Source organism: Oreochromis aureus, linkage group 23 (assembly GCF_013358895.1).
Source record: "Oreochromis aureus strain Israel breed Guangdong linkage group 23, ZZ_aureus, whole genome shotgun sequence".
Taxonomy (NCBI): Eukaryota; Metazoa; Chordata; class Actinopteri; order Cichliformes; family Cichlidae; genus Oreochromis; species Oreochromis aureus.
This window is the reverse complement of record NC_052963.1, coordinates 25,701,083-25,720,396: the sequence shown is the minus strand read 5'-3', so window position 1 is coordinate 25,720,396 and position 19,314 is coordinate 25,701,083. Positions and strand designations below refer to the sequence as shown.

Below are 19,314 nucleotides of genomic sequence, written 5' to 3'. Positions count from 1 at the left end.
CTGTTCCTGCTAAGCCCCTCCCACCTGTCCTGCTACAGAAAGAAGTCCTGATTGTGGTAAAGTCTATGAGGACAGCAGGTGATATTTAAATCACTCCACCTCTCCTATTACCCCTGCTGACATGCAGACATGATCCGAATGAAACCGGCTGAACCAAATGTGGTGTTTTAAATACAAACACTGACATTTGCATGTTTTCAGTCCAAACACATTCTAGTCAGAGACAGACTAACAGAAACTGACCTGATGTAATTCTATTTTAGTTATGTAGCACTAAATCTCAACTATAGTCACCTCAAGGTGGTTTATATTGTAAGGTAAAGACCCTACAATAATAATAATAATGATGATGATAATAATAATAATAACAATAATAATAATAATAATATTAATGAATGTATTCATGAGAACACATCTGCATTATTCAGAGATCAGAGGAGGCTTTGTGTTCCTGTGCCCCCTGGGAGAGCGGGATATAGAGGAAAATCAAAGGAGACTTTCAAAGGGACGAAATGGTGAAAATGAGAGATGAGGAAAACTTCATTTTTCAGAATAAAGTCTGGTGTTCAGAAACTTCACCTTGAAGGATGTACTTCAGTGTCATAGGCTGCTCCTCCTGCTGAGCCCCTCTCACCTGTCCTGCCTCAGGTGGAGTCTTCCCTCCTTCCAGGAAGAAGCTCAGTAGTGTTTAGTGTCCAGTGGAGTTTGGGTGGAGATTATTCTTTTGCACAGTTTGAAGAAACTGTAAGTTTGCTTTGTTTCCTTCTTTAACAGTTTGTCTTCAGAAATGTTGCCGTCTGTTTCTGCTCTGTAATGTTGAGAGAAGATGAACTCTGTCATTGTTACTGTGGATCCACTTCATAATGACTGAAGGCAGCTTTTCCTGCCTCCATCAGTGTATGGAGGAAGCAGAGAGGAGCCACTTCTCTCGCACTCACCGAGCAAATAAATATGGCGTGAGCTCAGTTGGAGGGGTAATTATACACTGACGGACAGGAGGTCACCGAGGACTTTGTGAATTGTTATTTATCATAGATCTATTGAAGTTTACATATGAATTTAACACGTAGGTCCAGGTTATAAAACATTGCGCCAGAAACTGTTGGCTCACCTCCGGCAGGACATAATGTTGACTGTTTTACCTTCAGAGGAGTCGTGTTATTCAGAAACTGATGAGGTTAGACCGACCTAAAGTTATCATATTAAACTTAGATCTGTCTGTCCGTCACTCAAACCATTTAAAGATGATTGTATCTCAAAACACATTAATTAACACCTAATAATAGATACAGGTGATGTCAGAGCTCATATCAGAGCACATTTAAATCACAGTTACATGGTATATGGCTCCCCAGAGACTTTCTTTAACGTCATTGGTCTATGATTAATGTAAAAACATCATCATAAAGCCAGAGCCAGTGATCTGTCTGACCTTTACATCAGTATAAATGTGAGTCTGTGGACATTAAGGCAGCTTTGGGTTCTTTGTAAATTAATTTGAGTTTGAATTCGTTGTTTTTTATTTCACTTTCCTCTGTTTTTATCTTGATTCTGTGTTTATGTCTTGGTTGCCCTGTGTTTCTCTGTCTCTGAGATCTCGTTGAAGGTTATTTTCCTTTCATGTTCTGCATTATTTTTACTTTCAATCTTGGTCTTTTCTTTATTATTTCCCTGATTATTTTCAGATGAGGCTGACTGACTGCATAAAGTCTGACTGAATAGGAGTTCAAGTGAAGACACATTGAAGATCAATCAGAGTTGTTGTGTTTTCAGGAAAGCTGGTTTAACATCTTTAATTTTATGCTCTCTGGATGGTAATGTGTCTGGTATTACGGCATGTTTGGAGAGATAATTTAGAGAGACATTTGTATAATTATGTCATACATATAATTTTCTGAGAACAATTCTAAATATTAGGACTAAATTATGGCAAGAATAAAAAATATTTTTGAATCACCTTCGACCTTGAAAGAGTTCCAAACATGGAAAACTGTTAGAATGAGGAGAAGGAAAAAAGTCTAGCACTACAGGAGTGCATCAGGAAGCTGTTTTTTTTAGACTTGAAGTGAGACAATGGAATATTTGAGGTTCCCATAATCTGGTTAATTCACAAATTTTTAAGTTGCAGAAGCTTATTCTTTCTGCAGTCTGTACAGTGTCTGATGAAGACAGGTGGACACGCATGTTGGTTTTTTTTTTGGTTTAACCAATGATGCCTTTTTGAAAGTGTGATTAAAGTCAAGGGGTGGGGTTTATGCTGCCACTGCAGCTTGTCAACAGACTCTAGCATCCGATTGGCTAATGTGCACAGAAAGTTAAGACAGGTAGAACCTAGATAATCTTTTCTTATGAACAGATGACGGTGTGGGCAGTGGAAAGAGAGTATTTCCACTGGGAGCAGAAATGTCTTAAGCCAGCATGTTGATGCTGTTTGTGGACACTGAAGACTCCAGCCTACTCCAGAAATGATTACATCATCAGTTTTTATTGTTAATTCAACTGTATTGTCAGAATCATGTCTGGTTATACTTTTTGGAAATCTACCAGAATAAAAATAAAACTCAGATCCAATTTGTGTTTTTTTTTTTCTTAAATTAGCAGATTTCTACTACAGAGTATTAAGTAGGGCCACATTAAGAAAAAAATAAACAAATATTGTTGATCATTTTGAGAATAAAGTTAAATTTCAAGATCACCGTTTTTGCTATTTCAAAACAAACAGTCACATTAGATGAGTTAGTGAAACAAAACTGATCAGCTGTCTCATGGTACAATCTAAATTCTCTTTTTGGCACGACGGTGTAACCATCATTAACCTCGCATCTATACATGACCAGACATTTCCTTTTGTACAAATCCACTCTTCTGTTTTTCTGTCTCACCAGACGCAACTTTCAGCATCATCTTTTAAATTTCCTTATACTAAACAGCACACTGTGTTTATGTGCTGAACAGGAATCATTTCCTTGTTACTAAAACGGATTCTGAACTACGATTTCACTAACTCAGAGTTCAGCAACTGTGGCAGTTTGTCTTGAAATAACAACTGTAATCTCCACATTTCAAGTTTTTGCTCAAAATACATTTTTGACTTAAAAACGGTTGATAATATATATATATATATATATATATATATATATATTTATTACTGCAGCCCTAATACTTTTTTGTAGATCTCAGTCATGCAGTAACTGTTAAGTTTAACCATAAAAGGCTTGTTAGAAACTCTAAAACTCTGAAAGGCTCAGTTCAACAGGTATGAAATCACCACCTGTGACCAATTGATTCCCTAGAAAATGGCTAATAATGGGATCTGCCTATAAAGTCTTTGTTTCTGTCGTGAACATCAGAAATATAGTCATAGTCAAAACTTTATTCCTTTTTCATGTTAACTGCAAAACAGGAATATTTACAGCACGTTGTAAGTGGTTATATTGTCAGGGAATATGTTTTATATAAACAGTGTGTAAAGCCTACTGTACTAAAATCACTGAATGAAGAGCAAATTGTGCGTGCATGTATTCGTTTAGTAATGAATGTTGTTCTACTTGATTCTTATCTGCTGCCGAGTCTCTTTTACGCTGATGGAAATGCAGAATGGCCACAGGCCTGTAGGTGTAAATAGACTGCGGAGTGAACTTAGAGAGCTGATAACCTGACTGCTTATCCTGGTCCCAGTGTTAGAGTCAGAGTTAGAGTATTAGAGTTAGATATCCTGGATATGCTGACCTCACCTCATGGTACAGGGCTCAGAAACAAAAGCTGGACTGCTTTTTTACCTTATGAGTAATATCTGAACGATGTTTTTCATAGTGTCTAACAAGCCTTGCTCATTTAATGTTAATGGCTACTACATGACTTATTGTTATCTCTTTTAATAAAGATTATGTGTGTATACACAGTTGACTCTGTATATTGAACAAAAAACACAAAGATCAGGTGTTAATTAGATTTTATTCTAGTAATAATCATCTATCACATAAAGACTCCCAAAACATCTAACAGACAGCTGGTGTTTAGATTACAGTCAAAAAAATATAGAAAAAACAGATAATTTAATCTTTTCATATCTTTCCTCCTTAAAGATATTTTTAATATTAGTTTTAATTCAAACACAAGTAACAAGTATAGCACATGTGAACATCAGGAAATATGCAAGCGGTGTGCTGGGAGCTGCGTGTTGTCATCGGTATAGAAACTCCAACCACTCTGTCACAATTTGGAAGGTGAGGTGGTAGCAGGAACAGACATCTCAGAAAACATTGAAGCACTTTTGCTAACAGGCTCTTTCTTGACAAATTGAACAGATATTTGAAGATTACGCCAATATGTTCTAAAGATGCTAAAAACCTATTTAAAGTGTAGTTGGTAACACACAAACTTCTTAAAAACGTTAAATATAGTTTGGGTCTACACATGTTCAAACTTTTTACCTACTAAAGGAAGTAATGTTTGACTATTTACACACAGACAGATGAGTTACTTAGAGAATAGATTAAATTAAACCCAACAGAATTTATAATAAACTTGTATCTTTATTTTAATTACACAAACCATTTAAAGATGAATATATATCAGTCCAGTCACAACTTTTATTTCAGTGATGTCTCAGTGATGTCACATTCTGTACTAGTACAAGATCACGCTAAAGAGGCAAAGTTGTAAAACCTTAAAATTGAACAGGTATTTCTTAAATCCAGCTACACGCGCAGTGGTCAATCTGACTGTTTTTAGAGCATACTGTTAATGGTTCTTTATATGGACATATAATGTTTCACATCCTCTTTAAAGCATGACTCCTACTTGTAAAGTGAAAAAACAAATGCAAACATGTTGAGGATATTGTGTCCTGACAGTCAGCTGTTTTACTGTGTGGTGGGTTCACTGAGCCACTTCTGTACATAATGAAAATCTCTCTCCTGTTTGTCACCTGCAACCTAAGAAAGATGATTATTATCATTTTCTTTTGATAAGCATGGCTACATTTTATATTTCTGAGTGTGCTATCTATGCATGTATGACTGAAATAATGCATAGCCGGTGTGTGCGAGCATTACACCATGTATTTGGTTGAATATTGTAACGCTGGAGCTGTGGCAGAAATAATTAGCTGTAGTTTATCTATTGACTCATTTTTTGCAGGGAGATGCTGCAGACAGAGAAACAGTCCATCCTGGTCCTTCTGTTACTCACAACTTGTCGAGAGTCCTTCTGGAACACGTCTTCTTACTGAGGTCAGTACTACGCATCATTCAGGTAATTTTGTTGTTAACCCTGTGATTTCTATACTGCAAAGGCAGATTACCTCTCATCAGGCTATATTACTATTGTGGCTTATGCTGCAAACCTAAACTCTGCTGTTGTTCCAGATCAGAGATCAACAGTTATCAAATCTATATTCTCTATTGAGTCTGATTAATTGGAAAATTTTACTGAGATCAACAACTGCCAGTTGCTACTTTTACAGTGCACTTCTTTCTCGAAGTCAAAGGTTAATTCAACCTTTAGTTGTTGTTTTTTTTGGCTCTCTTAGAGGATTCTCAGTATGTGTGTGAATAATGTCACAGCCCTGAAAAAAAACCTGCCACTTCTTCTTGTGTTTAGTTTGTTTAGTCTCATACAGACTCTGCAAACATACTGATTTGATGGGATAAACACATTTATGTTTCATTTAGTGGCATCATTAAAACAGTCCATCATCTACAGACTGTGTTTTCCCTCCTTTGTCACAGACTTTGAGCCACTGGCAAAGTTAGAAGAAGGTTTCATGTCTTCACACGTCTGTATGTGAACTGACATCTCAGTCTGACCAGTCAGACAGCATATTTACAAGTGAAGCGATGAAGGGAGTGTTCTATGCTCACACAGGTTAAACGACAAGAAGCTCTTAGATTACATCTGAACTGACACTTCGCTTAGTTTGTTTTGCTATGAATATTCAGCTTTTTTAAAATAATGAGTGTGAGTGATTGAACAGATTAATTGTTCATATTTTCTGTGTTTGTTTTTGAGCAGCAAAAGAAAATTTGAAATGTCTGAAAGTCAGCTTAGTGAAAACGTTATCCCTGTAATTGTGCATGGAGGAAAGCTGAGTACTGTGGGATTCATGGACCTTCCATCAGTCAGAACTCGGTCACATCAGATTCAAATTTTTAATCCTGACACTGAATCTATGTGTTTTTGTTTCCCAGAAGAAAACTTTAGTCTCACCATTAAAGTCAAACACAACAGTGTGCTGCTGATTCAGTCCTAAAATAGGGTTTGTTATAATGTGTGAGTTTATTCAGGTTATTAACTTGTGTATTTTATTCATCAAACATTTAATCCATGATCATTCTTGTTTAACTATAGATGAACTTATTGCTAATGTGCAGTGTTTAACTAACATGATCATAGGTGTCGGTGTTTATGTGACGTCTCTGTGTTATCAATGCTGACATGTTTTTAAACAAATATCTGCTGTAAGGTTTTGAAAAATTATTTATTTTATCATGAACAGCCTGATACTCCATTCACACATTTTTTAACTTTAATAAATTAAAAAATGTCTACTTCAATAACAGAAATTAGAAACAGAACACTACAAGATGTTTCTCTTTGAATCATGAATCAGCTTCCAGTCACAGTGAATGCATCGTGTGTGTTTCATGGCTCAATCTAGTGGACTGATAGTAGAAGTAGAGCAGCTGATGGCAGCTTCCTCTGCCTCACACTGCTGTCTGACTGCCTTCAGCTGACACTGAGACAGAAAAGAAGCAGCTGGTATTTGGACAGCACACATGATGGAAAGGAGGATTTCAGTTGATGTGCACATGAATGATTTGTGTTTCCTCTGCAGGTGAAGGTGGAAAGTGTGTGTGAGCTGATGTGGATGTGAATTCAGCAGCATGGATCAGTGTGAGGACAGAGAGGAGGGAGTCCCTCCCTCTAAAACCACTCTGTGTGGGGAACATGAGAGCCAGACCAAAGCTCAGAGGTGAGCAGACCATCTCTAACTGTCCATGACTCTTCTCCATGTCACAGCTCAGCACTCACATCACTGCTCCATCATTATTCACAGGAACCAACCTGGACCTGAACCCAGCTGTGTGTCCTTAAAGAGTGATGGATCAAAAGCGAATATTTTAGATTTTCAAAAAACAACATTATATAATGCAGAGTAAGTGCCTCTCATTATTTAGATTGCACTGAAAAATATCCCAGGGGGACAATTGTAATTCAGTTAAATTAAACTATAATTAATTAACTGAAGAAATTGTTAACTTGTTTTTTAAAACTTTCTTTTTCTCTTTTTCTGTTGGGCTCCATTGCAGACCAGATTTTTCTGGACCTGAACCCAGCCTTGTGTCCTTGAAGAGTGACTCATCAATGTATATCCCTGTAGGTTTTAAGGAAGCACACCATTCAGTTGCAGAAAGGTAATCTGTATCTAAATGTTGGAAGTGACTTTATATAAACAGTTTGACTGAATAAAGTCTCTGACATGTTTAATGTCAGGTCAGATCTGTTTCACACACATTTCTATATTCATGTTTAAAGTGGTGTGTGTTGGAGTTTGTTTCAAAAACACAGTGGATCCACAGTAACAAACACAGTGGATGGGGCTCTGGCTGGGCCTTGGGGGCTTCGGTCCTCGTCGGTGTGTCGCCGAGGTTGTGGGCGGGTGGTTGCACGGGGGCTCAGCCCTGGCGCAGGAGGCCTCTGGTGCATCAGCCCAACTGGGGGACTCTTCAACTGGCAGGAAGGTTGTTCCATCCTAGCAGAAGTCCACTCTGCAGGTGGGGGAAAGACACAGGAGAGGTGGAGAATAAACCTAACCTGGGTGTCTGTTGTCTTGTGTAGTCTGGAGATGATTGAATGTTGGGGTGGGTATAGTTTCCTCTGCGGTGGGGTGGGGTGGGCTTCCCCAGGTCCTGTAGGGCTTAGCGGTGCTGCTGCCATAGGCCCCGGTCTGGATGAGCCTGGGCTCCCTTGCCTTGGTGGGTACTAGAGGCAAGGCAAGGGAGCCTGGGCTCCCTTGCCTTGGTGGGTACTAGAGGACGGGGGTGCCTACTGGGGTCAGCCGGGGAGCTGGCCCTAAGGAGGGCATTTGCCCCTCCTTCTTTTCCTCCCATCCCGGCTGCCTCCCTCCTCCCGCTCCACCACACCCACCCACACAGGTAGGGCCTTGGGGTGCGGGTGTGTCACCAGGGTGCAGGGGAGGCATTCCCCCCCCCTCTGTCCCCTTCTGGCCACCTGCGCCTCAATTTTATTTCACTACTTAGACATCCACATTATTCACACTCTCATAACACACACACACACATATGTAGGGCCTTGAGGGTGACCACGTTAACGGCGTCCAGAGGACGGTCTGTGTATTCAACCCTACCTCTGGCGCCGGTGCCCACCTCTCAATTTTAAATCCATGTAGACATTGAGGGTTCTTGGGAGGGGCCATGCTAACACCTGCTGCTCTCTGGCAGCAGCACCATGCTCTCCCTTGTTTTAAATGCACTTTAGAACAACACGCAGCAACACTACACATGAGCGGGAGGAGGGAGGTATGGGGTCTTCACACACCCCCGTTCTCTACTAGCCATCGGGGCGGGGGGGCTGGGAGGAGGTGTTGGCCGTCCGATTGGCCTCCCTGCTGCTGCGGAGCCTGGGGCGGTCTGCTTGCCTCCACCCCGGGGGAAAGGGTCACATCTCTTGGGTCTGGGTGCCGTTTCCCCCTCTGGGGGCGAGGGTACCTGGACCCGGGCATAGAGTATGTTTGGGGAGTATGATTGTGTGTACATGTCTATGTATGTCTGTCCCTACGTTGGGTGAGTGCTGAGTGTTTGTATATGTGTGCATGAGGGTGGGAAAGCATGTTTATGTCTGTGTGTGCCTGTTTGTCTGTGTCTATATGTCAGGTCGGGTCTTAGACTCCACCTCCTGGGTACTCCCAGGCCCTCCAAGTGTGGAGGCCTATCTCCCCTCACCACACCCCTGCTGGTAACTGATGCCCTCAGGGGTTGGTGCATTGGTGGTTCTTGGTGTCCGGGCTGGGCGCTCAGGTATGCACCAGCTCACTCCCGGTGGCTAATTGGCGGGGCCTGGTGCCTGTCGCTCGGTCAGGCCTCTTCCGGAGCAAAGGGGGCCCTCGGGCCTCCGGCCTCGGGGCCTGCAACTCGGTTCACTCTGGCACAGCTGGCTGCCGGCAGAGCCGGCGGGCACGCCAGTGCAGCCCCCTCTGGCTTCTGCTCCGTGGCTACTGGGTGACCCCCTCGTCTGGGGATCTCCTCAGCCCTTCCCAGGAAGGTGGCACGGATGCCCCTCCGGTGGTACTCCTTGGGCTCTCGCACTCTGGGGCCTCTGGATGTCTGGAGCCTGCATCTCCTCCAGGCCTACTTCATGCCCTGGGGGACGGGGCTATGGGCCTCCACACCCTCTAGCAGACCGTTACATGGGGAAACCTTTTGTATACAAGCGCGTTGATCCACACAGGTGTGCACACGGGTGTTCACTGTTCGTAGACAAACTACACCTTTCGTAGCTGCTACTTCAAAGCACAGTGTGCGCTGTCTGTCCTGCATGCTGCACAACAACTTTCAATATTTAGTATTTACTGCTGTTCACACTTAGCTAGATTAACGTGATGGTGTTGTGTTTAGTATGTTGCTTTGGTTTTTTTTTTTTTTTGCTTGTCTTCTCCTTTTTCTCTCAACAGGTGATCCAGGAGATTTTTTTTTTTTTTCTTCTCTCTCTCTTTGTCTTTGTAAGTGCCCTTTCTCACTGTCCCTTTTCCCTTCTGTTTTTCTTTTCCTTCCTCTCTTTCTTTCTCCCTTTCCTATCCCCCAGTCATGTCTGTCCCATCTGTAACAACTGAAAATAAAATAAATAAAAATAACTAAGTATGATCAAATGGACCAATACGGCAATGCCATGATGATCCATTTGGCAAAATAAATCCATTTGGTATCCTTGTTGGTCTTCAGACAACAATTCTGACGGCTTAAGAACCAAATGGGACAGACAAAAAAAAAAAAAAAAAAAAAAAAAAAGCGAATATTTTTAATTTTCAAAAAACAACATTATATAATGCAGAGTAAGTGCCTCTCATTATTTAGATTGCACTGAAAAATATCCCAGGGGGACAATTGTAATTCAGTTAAATTAAACTATAATTAATTAACTGAAGAAATTGTTAACTTGTTTTTTAAAACTTTCTTTTTCTCTTTTTCTGTTGGGCTCCATTGCAGACCAGATTTTTCTGGACCTGAACCCAGCCTTGTGTCCTTGAACAGTGACTCGTCAATGTATATCCCTGTAGGTTTTAAGGAAGCACACCATTCGGTTGCAGAAAGGTAATCTGTATCTAAATGTTGGAAGTGACTTTATATAAACAGTTTGACTGAATAAAGTCTCTGACATGTTTAATGTCAGGTCAGATCTGTTTCACACACATTTCTATATTCATGTTTAAAGTGGTGTGTGTTGGAGTTTGTTTCAAAAACACAATAGTTAAAGTGTAAGGTGTAGTATCAGGTAAATTATAAGAGCACTCACATCACTGCAGTGCCATTATTCATAGGACCAACTTTCTTGTTTCACAACCTGGCTCATAGGATACAATACAAACAGAGGAAGACTAGATGAAATACTAATTTAGGAAGCTGGTGTCAGAATCAGGACTGTGAGAAAATGAGGCAGCTGTAGAAAGGAGGGATTTTTTATAACCAAGCTCTTAGGACAAAGTAAGCCACTACATAAGGAAGCAAAGCAAAAAAAAAAAAGAAAGAAAGAAGAAGAAACACACACACACACACACACACACACACACACACACACCCACCCACCCACCCCTTTTTGGTTAGTATTTAAGAGACAGTGTGTGGTTGGTGAATAAACAGTGGGGGGAAAGGCCATCCTACCCATGCCAGAAAAGAACCTGATTCATAGCTGTTCCTTCTTTATTATTTGTAGGGATGGGAAGCTTGATACAGAGGTTTCAACACTGTCTTGAGCTTCCGAAGCACAGATGGTTCGAAACACTGCTCCAAAGTGTGGTTCAAAACACCCAGGTCACATGACCACAACTTTTGGTGCATTTCACCCCAGTTTCCGTGTGAGGCGTACCTGCCGCTTCTCAGTTTTGCCAGGTGCAAGAATTATCATTTTTTATTAACCAGAGTAAAGGCCTCGGTCTTATCGAATCCTGAATTAATGTTTTTGATGCTACGACTTCAATTTATTACATGCACATGTGTAAAAGAAAACAATACCCTCAATCTCATTATTATTTTTGCTGTTGATTGTGAGGACTAATATAGACCAATCAATTCAACACTAAAATCAAAAGTGTGATTAAATATTTAAAGAGACATATTAATGCATAAATATCTTATATGAATGATTACTGTAGTGTAGATGATTGAAAGTGAGAAAAACAGACTGAGCTCCACTCATATCAGCAGAGAGAGAGCACACTGCACACTGAGATATAAAGTCATTAAAATATTTTAATAAAAGCCCTGACCAAAACCTGAACCCAGCTGTGTGTCCTTAAAGAGTGACACGTCTAAAGATTACTTCATTCATTTTAAAGGACAACAACCTTCTGCTAAAGAGAGGTGAGTTATTATTAACATTTATTTTTTGAGTGCTGTCAGGTTGGTGACTGTTTTAAATGAACTGCTGGATGATGGTCTCTACAATTCATTTCAGAGGAAGTCACTAAGTAAAAGCCCTGCATTTTATAAAACATGAACATATATATTTAAACTGCTACTCATGGGAGGACTATCATTAAAATTTACATTCATGCCTTTGCTCTCTGGATGGTGTTCATTTCTCACACTTTCTCACATGGACAAAAGGCAAAATAAACAAATGAAAAAAGATAACTTTAGTTTAGATTGAATTTAAAAGATAAAAAAATAAATAGATGAAAAAAAAGACTTCATGAAGTCCGCTGCCTGTCCCTAAACAGTGAAGTTTAAATGATCTGCATAATTATGATTGTGTTGAGTCATCATTGTTTGTAGTCTGATGATAGAAATAAGTAACGAGTAAAAAGCCCAAATAAGAACTTAAAACTATTAGGGCAGAATTGATATATTCTGAAAAAGAGCTAAAGGCTCTAGATTTAAGATTTTAAAAAATGACTATTTTGGAAAATAATTTTAACACAGAAAGAATCTCGCTTAGAAGAACCTGGGTGCTTTTCTCATAATGTAACTTGTCTTGAGCAACCACCATCTCATGTGGTGACAGGACCCTTGAAATTTTACCCAGAATGCAGCAGTGAATTATTAGAAAAGGGATCAAATATCCAGAGTACCAGTGCTTATATGTCATCATAGAAATTAACTCATTTGGTTGGCAAGAGAAAGGTTGCTGGTTCAATTCCATGTCCATTTTTCCCACTAATATTTTTTTTTATTATTAATAATTTTTCCTTCCCCTGATTCAATTCAAGGTTACAGGATGTCTGGAAATTAAAAATAATCTTCCTCTGTTGTCTACTCTTGTACTATTGCAGGGGTCTGGGTATTAATCTTCCCCAGGCTTTTTACTGTCTGCTCCTTGGTGTCTCTCCAGATTTTCTGTGTTCTCTCCTTGTCCGGCCTTAATTAAAGCTAACTATTTAAAAATTAAATTAATTTAAAAATTAATTGAATGTTTCACAATTTGTTATTTGCAGCCATGTACGTACTGGGTTATTTGAGTCTTCATGGGGGTTTTTTTTAATGTAAAGAAAGAAAAACACATTTTCTTCATGTAGTTTCAGTTTCTTCTGGTTGAGAGTCATAGATTATTCAAAGTTTGGATGGTTGATGATATTTATTGTGTGTCTGGGTTTTCGTAATATTTTGAAAATGTTTAATCTGATATATTGAAATTAGGGCAAATGTCCTAGTGACTTCTTGGGGGCTTTCAGAATGTTTTCTGTCAAAAGAAAGCCAGATAATGAAAATTCAGCTGGAAATGAATCTTTATGTCCATGAATGGTGGAAAGTAAAACATATTTTCAGTTATAGGAAAGGACTGTCAGACATTAGCAAGGATTAAAAGCTCAGTAAATAAATCATTCTCTGACTACTGAAGCACAACAAAACACAGCGAGTACCCAAAGCAAATCACTGAGCTGTTGACAGTATAGGACTGCTAAACTTAAACAACATGACAAGGAGTCGCCCGAATCACAGTCAAATATACCTTCTTGGAACTTTACCCCTGTGCTTGAACTGATTTTAAATGGTTCCTCCCCAGAGTGGACCAGAAGAGCTCAGAGTTTCCCAGTGTTCAGTCTGCTCAACAAGATCAAACACATCAAGACTCCACATTAATGGTCTGTAAATGTAAAACTACTTTTAAATCTCTTGAGTCATCTCCAAGTTGCACTTTTTAGAAGAAAGTATTGTCAATGTGTCCATATTTCTGATGATTGCCTTTGTTAGTTTATTCTGATTGGATCATTCATATAATCTCTTCCAGCTGTTGGAGAACACTATGATCACTTTTGTGAATAATGAGATAAATAAGATCCAGAAGCTTCTATATCCATGTAAACAAGATTTCTTAGAAAGTGAGAAGGAGGATAAGGAGTTGTTGGAGGGTGAGGATGAAGCACAGATGAAGGAAAACACAGAGGCTTTTCTAAAGATCATGCTGAATCTACTGAGGAAAAATAAGCAGGAGGAGTTGGCTGCGTATCTACAGAGCAGTAAGAGGATTTTTCTAAATATTTAAAGTTTTGAAAGAACAATATGAGATTTTGGGGCGACCGTGGCTCAGGGGGTTGGGAAGGGCACCTGTAACTGGAAGGTCGCCGGTTCGATCCCCGGTCTCTCTGTCCTGGTCGTTGTGTCCTTGGGCAAGACACTTTACCCTACTGCCTACTGGTGTTGGCCAGAGGGGCCGATGGCGCGATATGGCTGCCCCAGGGCAGCTGTGGCTACAACCGTAGCTTGCCTCCACCAGTATGTGAGCGTGAATGAATAATGTCATTGTAAAGCGCTATATAAATCCAATGTATTATTATTATTATTATTTTTCTAAATTTATATTTACTTGTCTATTTCTGAAAGTATGACATGATGAAGTTTATATTTTAAGAGTACATTTTTTTTGTGTTCTTTGAGAATTCCCAATCATTTGTCAACAAAACGTTAAATCTGCTCTGAGGAGGAAGTTCCAGTGCGTGTTTGAGGGGATCGCTAAAGCAGGAAATCCAACCCTTCTGAATCAGATCTTCACAGAGCTCTATATCACAGAGGGAGGGACTGCAGAGGTCAATGATGAACATGAGGTCAGACAGATTGAAAAAGCATCCAGGAAATCAGATGGGGAAGATAAAACAATTAGACGAGAAGAGATCTTTAAAGTCTCACCTGGAAGACAAAAACCAATCAGAACAGTGCTGACAAAGGGAGTGGCTGGCATTGGGAAAACAATGCTAATGCAGAAGTTCAGTTTGGACTGGGCTGAAGACAAAGCCAACCAGGACATCCACTTCATATTTCCATTCACTTTCAGAGAGCTGAATGTGCTAAATAAGGAAAAGTTCAGTTTGGTGGAACTTGTTCATCACTTCTTTCCTGAAACCAAAGAAGCAGGAATCTCCAGCTTTGAAGACTTCCAGGTTGTGTTCATCTTTGATGGTCTGGATGAGTGTCGACTTCCTCTGGACTTTCACAAAACTACAATCCTAACTGACCCTCGAAAGTCCACCTCAGTGGATGTGGTGCTGATAAATCTCATCAGGGGGAACCTGCTTCCCTCTGCTCACCTCTGGATAACCACACGACCTGCAGCAGCTAATCAGATCCCTCCTGCATGCGTTGACATGGTGACAGAGATCAGAGGGTTCACTGACCGACAGAAGGAGGAGTACTTCAGAAAGAGATTCCAGCATAAGAAAATAAGCAAAATAATCTCCCACATCAAGACATCACGAAGTCTCCACATCATGTGTCACATCCCAGTCTTCTGCTGGATCACTGCTACAGTTCTGGAGGATGTGCTGAAAACCAAAGAGGTAGGAGAGCTGCCCAGTACTCTGACTGAGATGTACATCCACTTCCTGGTAGTTCAGGCCAAAGTGAGGAAGGTCAAGTATGATGGAGGAGCTGAGACAGATCCAGCCTGGAGTTCAGAGAGCAGGAAAATGGTTGAGTCTTTGGGAAAACTGGCTTTTGATCAGCTGCAGAAAGGAAACCTGATCTTCTATGAATCAGACCTGACAGAGTGTGGCATCGATATCAGAGCAGCCTCAGTGTACTCAGGAGTGCTCACACAGATCTTTAAAGAGGAGAGAGGACTGTACCAGGACAAGGTGTTCTGCTTTGTCCATCTGAGTGCTCAGGAGTTTCTGGCTGCTCTTCATGTCCATCTGACATTTATTAACTCTGGAGTCAACTTGCTTAAGGAGAAACAAAAAACATCTGATCGGTCTGAAACAGATAAATACTTCTACCAGAGTGCTGTTGACAAGGCCTTACAGAGTCCAAATGGACACTTGGACTTGTTCCTTCGTTTCCTCCTGGGTCTTTCACTTCAGGCCAGTCAGACTCTCTTACATGGCCTGCTGACACAGACAGGAAGTAGCTCACAGACAAATCAGGACACAGTTCAGTACATCAAGAAGAAGCTCAGTGAGAATCTGTCCGCAGAGAAAAGCATCAATCTGTTCCACTGTCTGAATGAACTGAACGATCATTCTCTAGTGGAGGAGATCCAAAAGTCCCTGAGATCAGGAAGTCTTTCCACAGATAAACTGTCTCCTGCTCAGTGGTCAGCTCTGGTCTTCATCTTACTGTCATCAGAAAAGGATCTGGATGTGTTTGACCTGAAGAAATACTCTGCTTCAGAGGAGGCTCTTCTGACACTACTGCCAGTTGTCAAAGCCTCCAAAAAAGTCATGTAAGTAATTATGGACTCATCTATTTCTTTTTAAAATGTTCATTGTACTTGACAGAATAAAATGAGCAGCAGAAACACGGACTTACTCAAATAGGGTAAAAAAACAGTCAATTGGTGCTGGCCCTTTAAAAAACTCAAAATAATCTATTATATTTTATTATATATAATTTGTTGAATTAAACAATCATCAGCCCTCCCAATCAGATATTGCAGCAGAACAATGAAAAGCATCTCTTACTGGATGGCTACCACAGCCAGTGTCTTTACAAAACTACATTTTACACATTGCTATACCATTGGTGTTTCCTAACAGTAAAGGTTTTCAACTACAGTCTCTATTTAAGCGTATTCCCCTCACATATGCATTTTAATAGGGAAACGGTTTTTTTCATAACTAGTGTTTGAAAGTGTAATATTTAATGTACCAAGACATTCTATCATGATCTTCGTTGCTGTGGATGTTCTTGCTGTCCACTGTCATATCTCAGAAACAGATTCTAAAAGTTATAAAAGAATCTGAGATGATTTCATTTACTATAACAAGCTAAAAAGTTTTAGTAGGTTTACAGGACTGAATCCTGCTCTTCAGCATACCATCCTGAAACTGTCCAATCAGAAAAACGTAGACTGAAAGGGGAAAGTATTACAACTGCTTTTTTAAGATAGATGATAAACTAAGGGGATTGCACCAAGTTTCAGCATGTGATAAATAAGAATTATTTTCACAGTAATCAGGACTAAGAAAGTCATCAATAGTGTGTCTGCCAGGGGGGACTGGACTAGTATGACTAAATCCACCAGCTCCTTGTTAGTTTTGATTTAATTATATAGACATAATTGTGTTTTCATTGGGCAAATTTGAAGTGTTTTATATTTGACAATTTTCAGACACATGAAGTGATTTAATTTAATGACAAATATCACTGTTTTTCAGACTGAGTGGCTGTAACCTCTCAGAGAGAAGCTGTGAAGCTCTGGCCTCACTTCTCAGCTCCTCATCCTCTAGTCTGAGAGACCTGGACCTGAGTAACAACAACCTGCAAGATTCAGGACTGAAGCTTTTGTCTGCTGACCTCAACAGTCCACACTGCAAACTGGAAACTCTCAGGTCAGGTTTCAGACTTGTCCACTGATAACCACTTGAGATGACCTAATCTGAGTAAAATTAGTGCATAAGCACTAACCTATATAGAATTCTAAAGTCACTTTTCAATTACATTTGAGTGGATTGTTATATTCTGAATTACTTCAGTTAAAGATTTTTCATGGTCACGTTTGTTTTAATCGGTAAAAATTACTAATATGCGCAATACTGAACATACACTAGTTGGTATAGATTTATGGGTATTTTCGATCCATACAGATAAGTTCATATATATTTGGACACTAAACAAGTTGTTGTCATTTACCTGTTTACTAAAACATATTCAAATTATAGTTATTTATTGGACATGGACATGATGTACAGACTCTCCATTTTCATTTGAAGGGATCCACATTAAAGTTGGATGAAAGGTTTAGGAATTTCAGCCCTTTAACCTGTCACACCATCTTTTTAAAGGCACTAAAAGTAATCAGACAACTGACTCAAAGGTTATTTCATGGGCAGGTGTGGGCAATTCCTTCATTATGACATTATCAATTAAGCAGAGAAGAGGCCTGGAGCCCATCTGAGGTGTGATGAGTGCATGTGGAAGACTATGCTTTGAACAAGCACCATTTGGTCAAAGGAGCTCTCCATGCAGGTGAAACAAGCCATTCTTATGATACGAAAATAGGAAAAAAAAAAACATCAAAGAAATGGCTATATAAAATGGGCCTTACAAATGTTGTCTGTGAAGGTTCTCAGTCAACAACGAGCTCACCCGAAACCCTGGCTGATTGGGACCCACACCCGCTTTCACACCTTGGCTCATGTGATTAGGCAGAGGATCATCAGGGGGTCCTTTGTCCCTCTTTTGGGGGGAAACTCCCACTGGGTTTAAATCTGGGACTCTCCACCATTTGACCCTTAGAACTGAAGAAGCTTCTCGGATGAGAGGTGAAACGTCTTCAAGCAACTCAAAGAAGTCCAGACGCTTTTCTTTCCAAGCTCCTTAGACTTACAAATGTTAAAAACATATCAAATATGAATCCAACTGAAAGTCTATTAAAAAATAAATAAATAAATAAAGCTCCATGTTTGAAGATGGGGCCACAGAACCTTCAGGATTTTAAAGACTGTTTGTTTGGAAGTCAAAATCACACATTAGAAATGCATGCAGGTAGATCCATACAGGAGGCAGTTTGAAACTGTCACCACCAATAAAAGCTTTTTTACATTATTTTTAAAATTCATTTTAGTAAAGGTGTATCCTTTTTTCAATCTGTCATTTCTCATTATCACATGTAACTTGATTATGAATCTCAGTGGTTTGATTTCTTTTCATGTGTGGACTGGATGTGTTGTTACTGAACTCTGGTGAGAATGTCATGCCAACAGAACCTTTAGAAATATATTTACTTCAAAAATAAGTTATGTGTTCAATACTTATTTTACCCTCTCTATGTAGTCCTGAATAATCAAGCAACATCCTGTCTTAAAGACCACTTTATATAATTCCACCACATTTTAGTCATGCTGGAATAAACTCTTTACGCCTTACACGAGGTAAGGTTGTTATCTGTTGCATGTTTCTCACTTTATAAATAAATGAATAGTTTTAATCAATGGACATGAATATGGATATGATTTTATATGGATTGTTATTGTGTGTGTCTGCAGTCTTTCAGGCTGTCTGATCACAGAGACAGGCTGTGCTTCTATAGCTTCAGCTCTGAGCTCCAACCCCTCACATCTGAGAGAGCTGGACCTGAGCTACAATCATCCAGGGGACTCAGGAATGAAGCTGCTAAAGGAGCCACACTTGAGACTGGACACTCTCAGGTATAAAAAGAATGTCTGATAGAAGAGAAAGAGGTGGAAACATCCTTGTGTCCTTGTTTGTTTCATGTAGATCTGACATATACAACAACAGAAGGAAAAATATTTTTCTTTGCTTACTACAAAAACACCAGTCTCGTTAAACAAAGATCAAGAGCTATTTATAGGAGGTCACCATTTAGGGAACATTTCAGCCTGGCTTGATTAAAAACGAGTCATTAGTAAGTTGATGGGATAGATTAGGGAGAATTTGTCCTCAACACTGAGTTAGAAGCAGGAAATATGGGCAAATGTAACAATTTGAGAGACCTTAACAATGACAAAATTGTGATGTCTGGACAACTGGATCAGAGCATCTCTTATTTGGCATTCCCAGTCAGCAGTGGTCAGTATCTATCAAAAGTGGTCCAGGCAAGTAACAGTGGTGAACCAACGACAGGGTCATGAGCGACTAAAGCTCACTGATGCATGTTGGGGAGCAAAGGCTGGGTCCTGTGGTC

At 39.8% G+C, this 19,314-nt stretch overlaps 1 protein-coding gene and 1 long non-coding RNA gene across 2 annotated transcripts; both read left to right on the top strand.

Moving 5' to 3' along the window:
• The first annotated feature begins 699 nt into the window (after nucleotides 1-699).
• On the top strand, nucleotides 700-6,866 carry LOC120436105. The gene is made up of 3 exons (XR_005610141.1): nucleotides 700-744; nucleotides 5,143-5,234; nucleotides 6,839-6,866. It is a non-coding gene; the product is annotated as an uncharacterized LOC120436105 (long non-coding RNA).
• A 434-nt stretch (nucleotides 6,867-7,300) lies between these two features.
• On the top strand, nucleotides 7,301-18,836 carry LOC116311891 (NLR family CARD domain-containing protein 3-like). The gene is made up of 7 exons (XM_039607041.1): nucleotides 7,301-7,418; nucleotides 10,227-10,331; nucleotides 13,240-13,318; nucleotides 13,465-13,693; nucleotides 14,112-15,891; nucleotides 16,826-16,999; nucleotides 18,656-18,836. The coding sequence occupies exons 1-7, from the start codon at nucleotides 7,369-7,371 to the stop codon at nucleotides 18,834-18,836; spliced, it is 2,598 nt and encodes an 865-aa protein (XP_039462975.1). The 5' UTR covers nucleotides 7,301-7,368.
• The last annotated feature ends 478 nt before the right edge of the window (nucleotides 18,837-19,314 follow it).

Excerpts from the sequence above, each read along its gene's own strand:
- LOC116311891 (XM_039607041.1), top strand. The coding sequence starts at position 7,369 with ATGTATATCCCTGTAGGTTTTAAGGAAGCACACCATTCAGTTGCAGAA. Across the intron at positions 13,694-14,111 it reads GGCTGCGTATCTACAGAGCA|AATTCCCAATCATTTGTCAA; the intron begins GTAAGAGGATTT and ends GTGTTCTTTGAG. Across the intron at positions 15,892-16,825 it reads AAAGCCTCCAAAAAAGTCAT|ACTGAGTGGCTGTAACCTCT; the intron begins GTAAGTAATTAT and ends ACTGTTTTTCAG.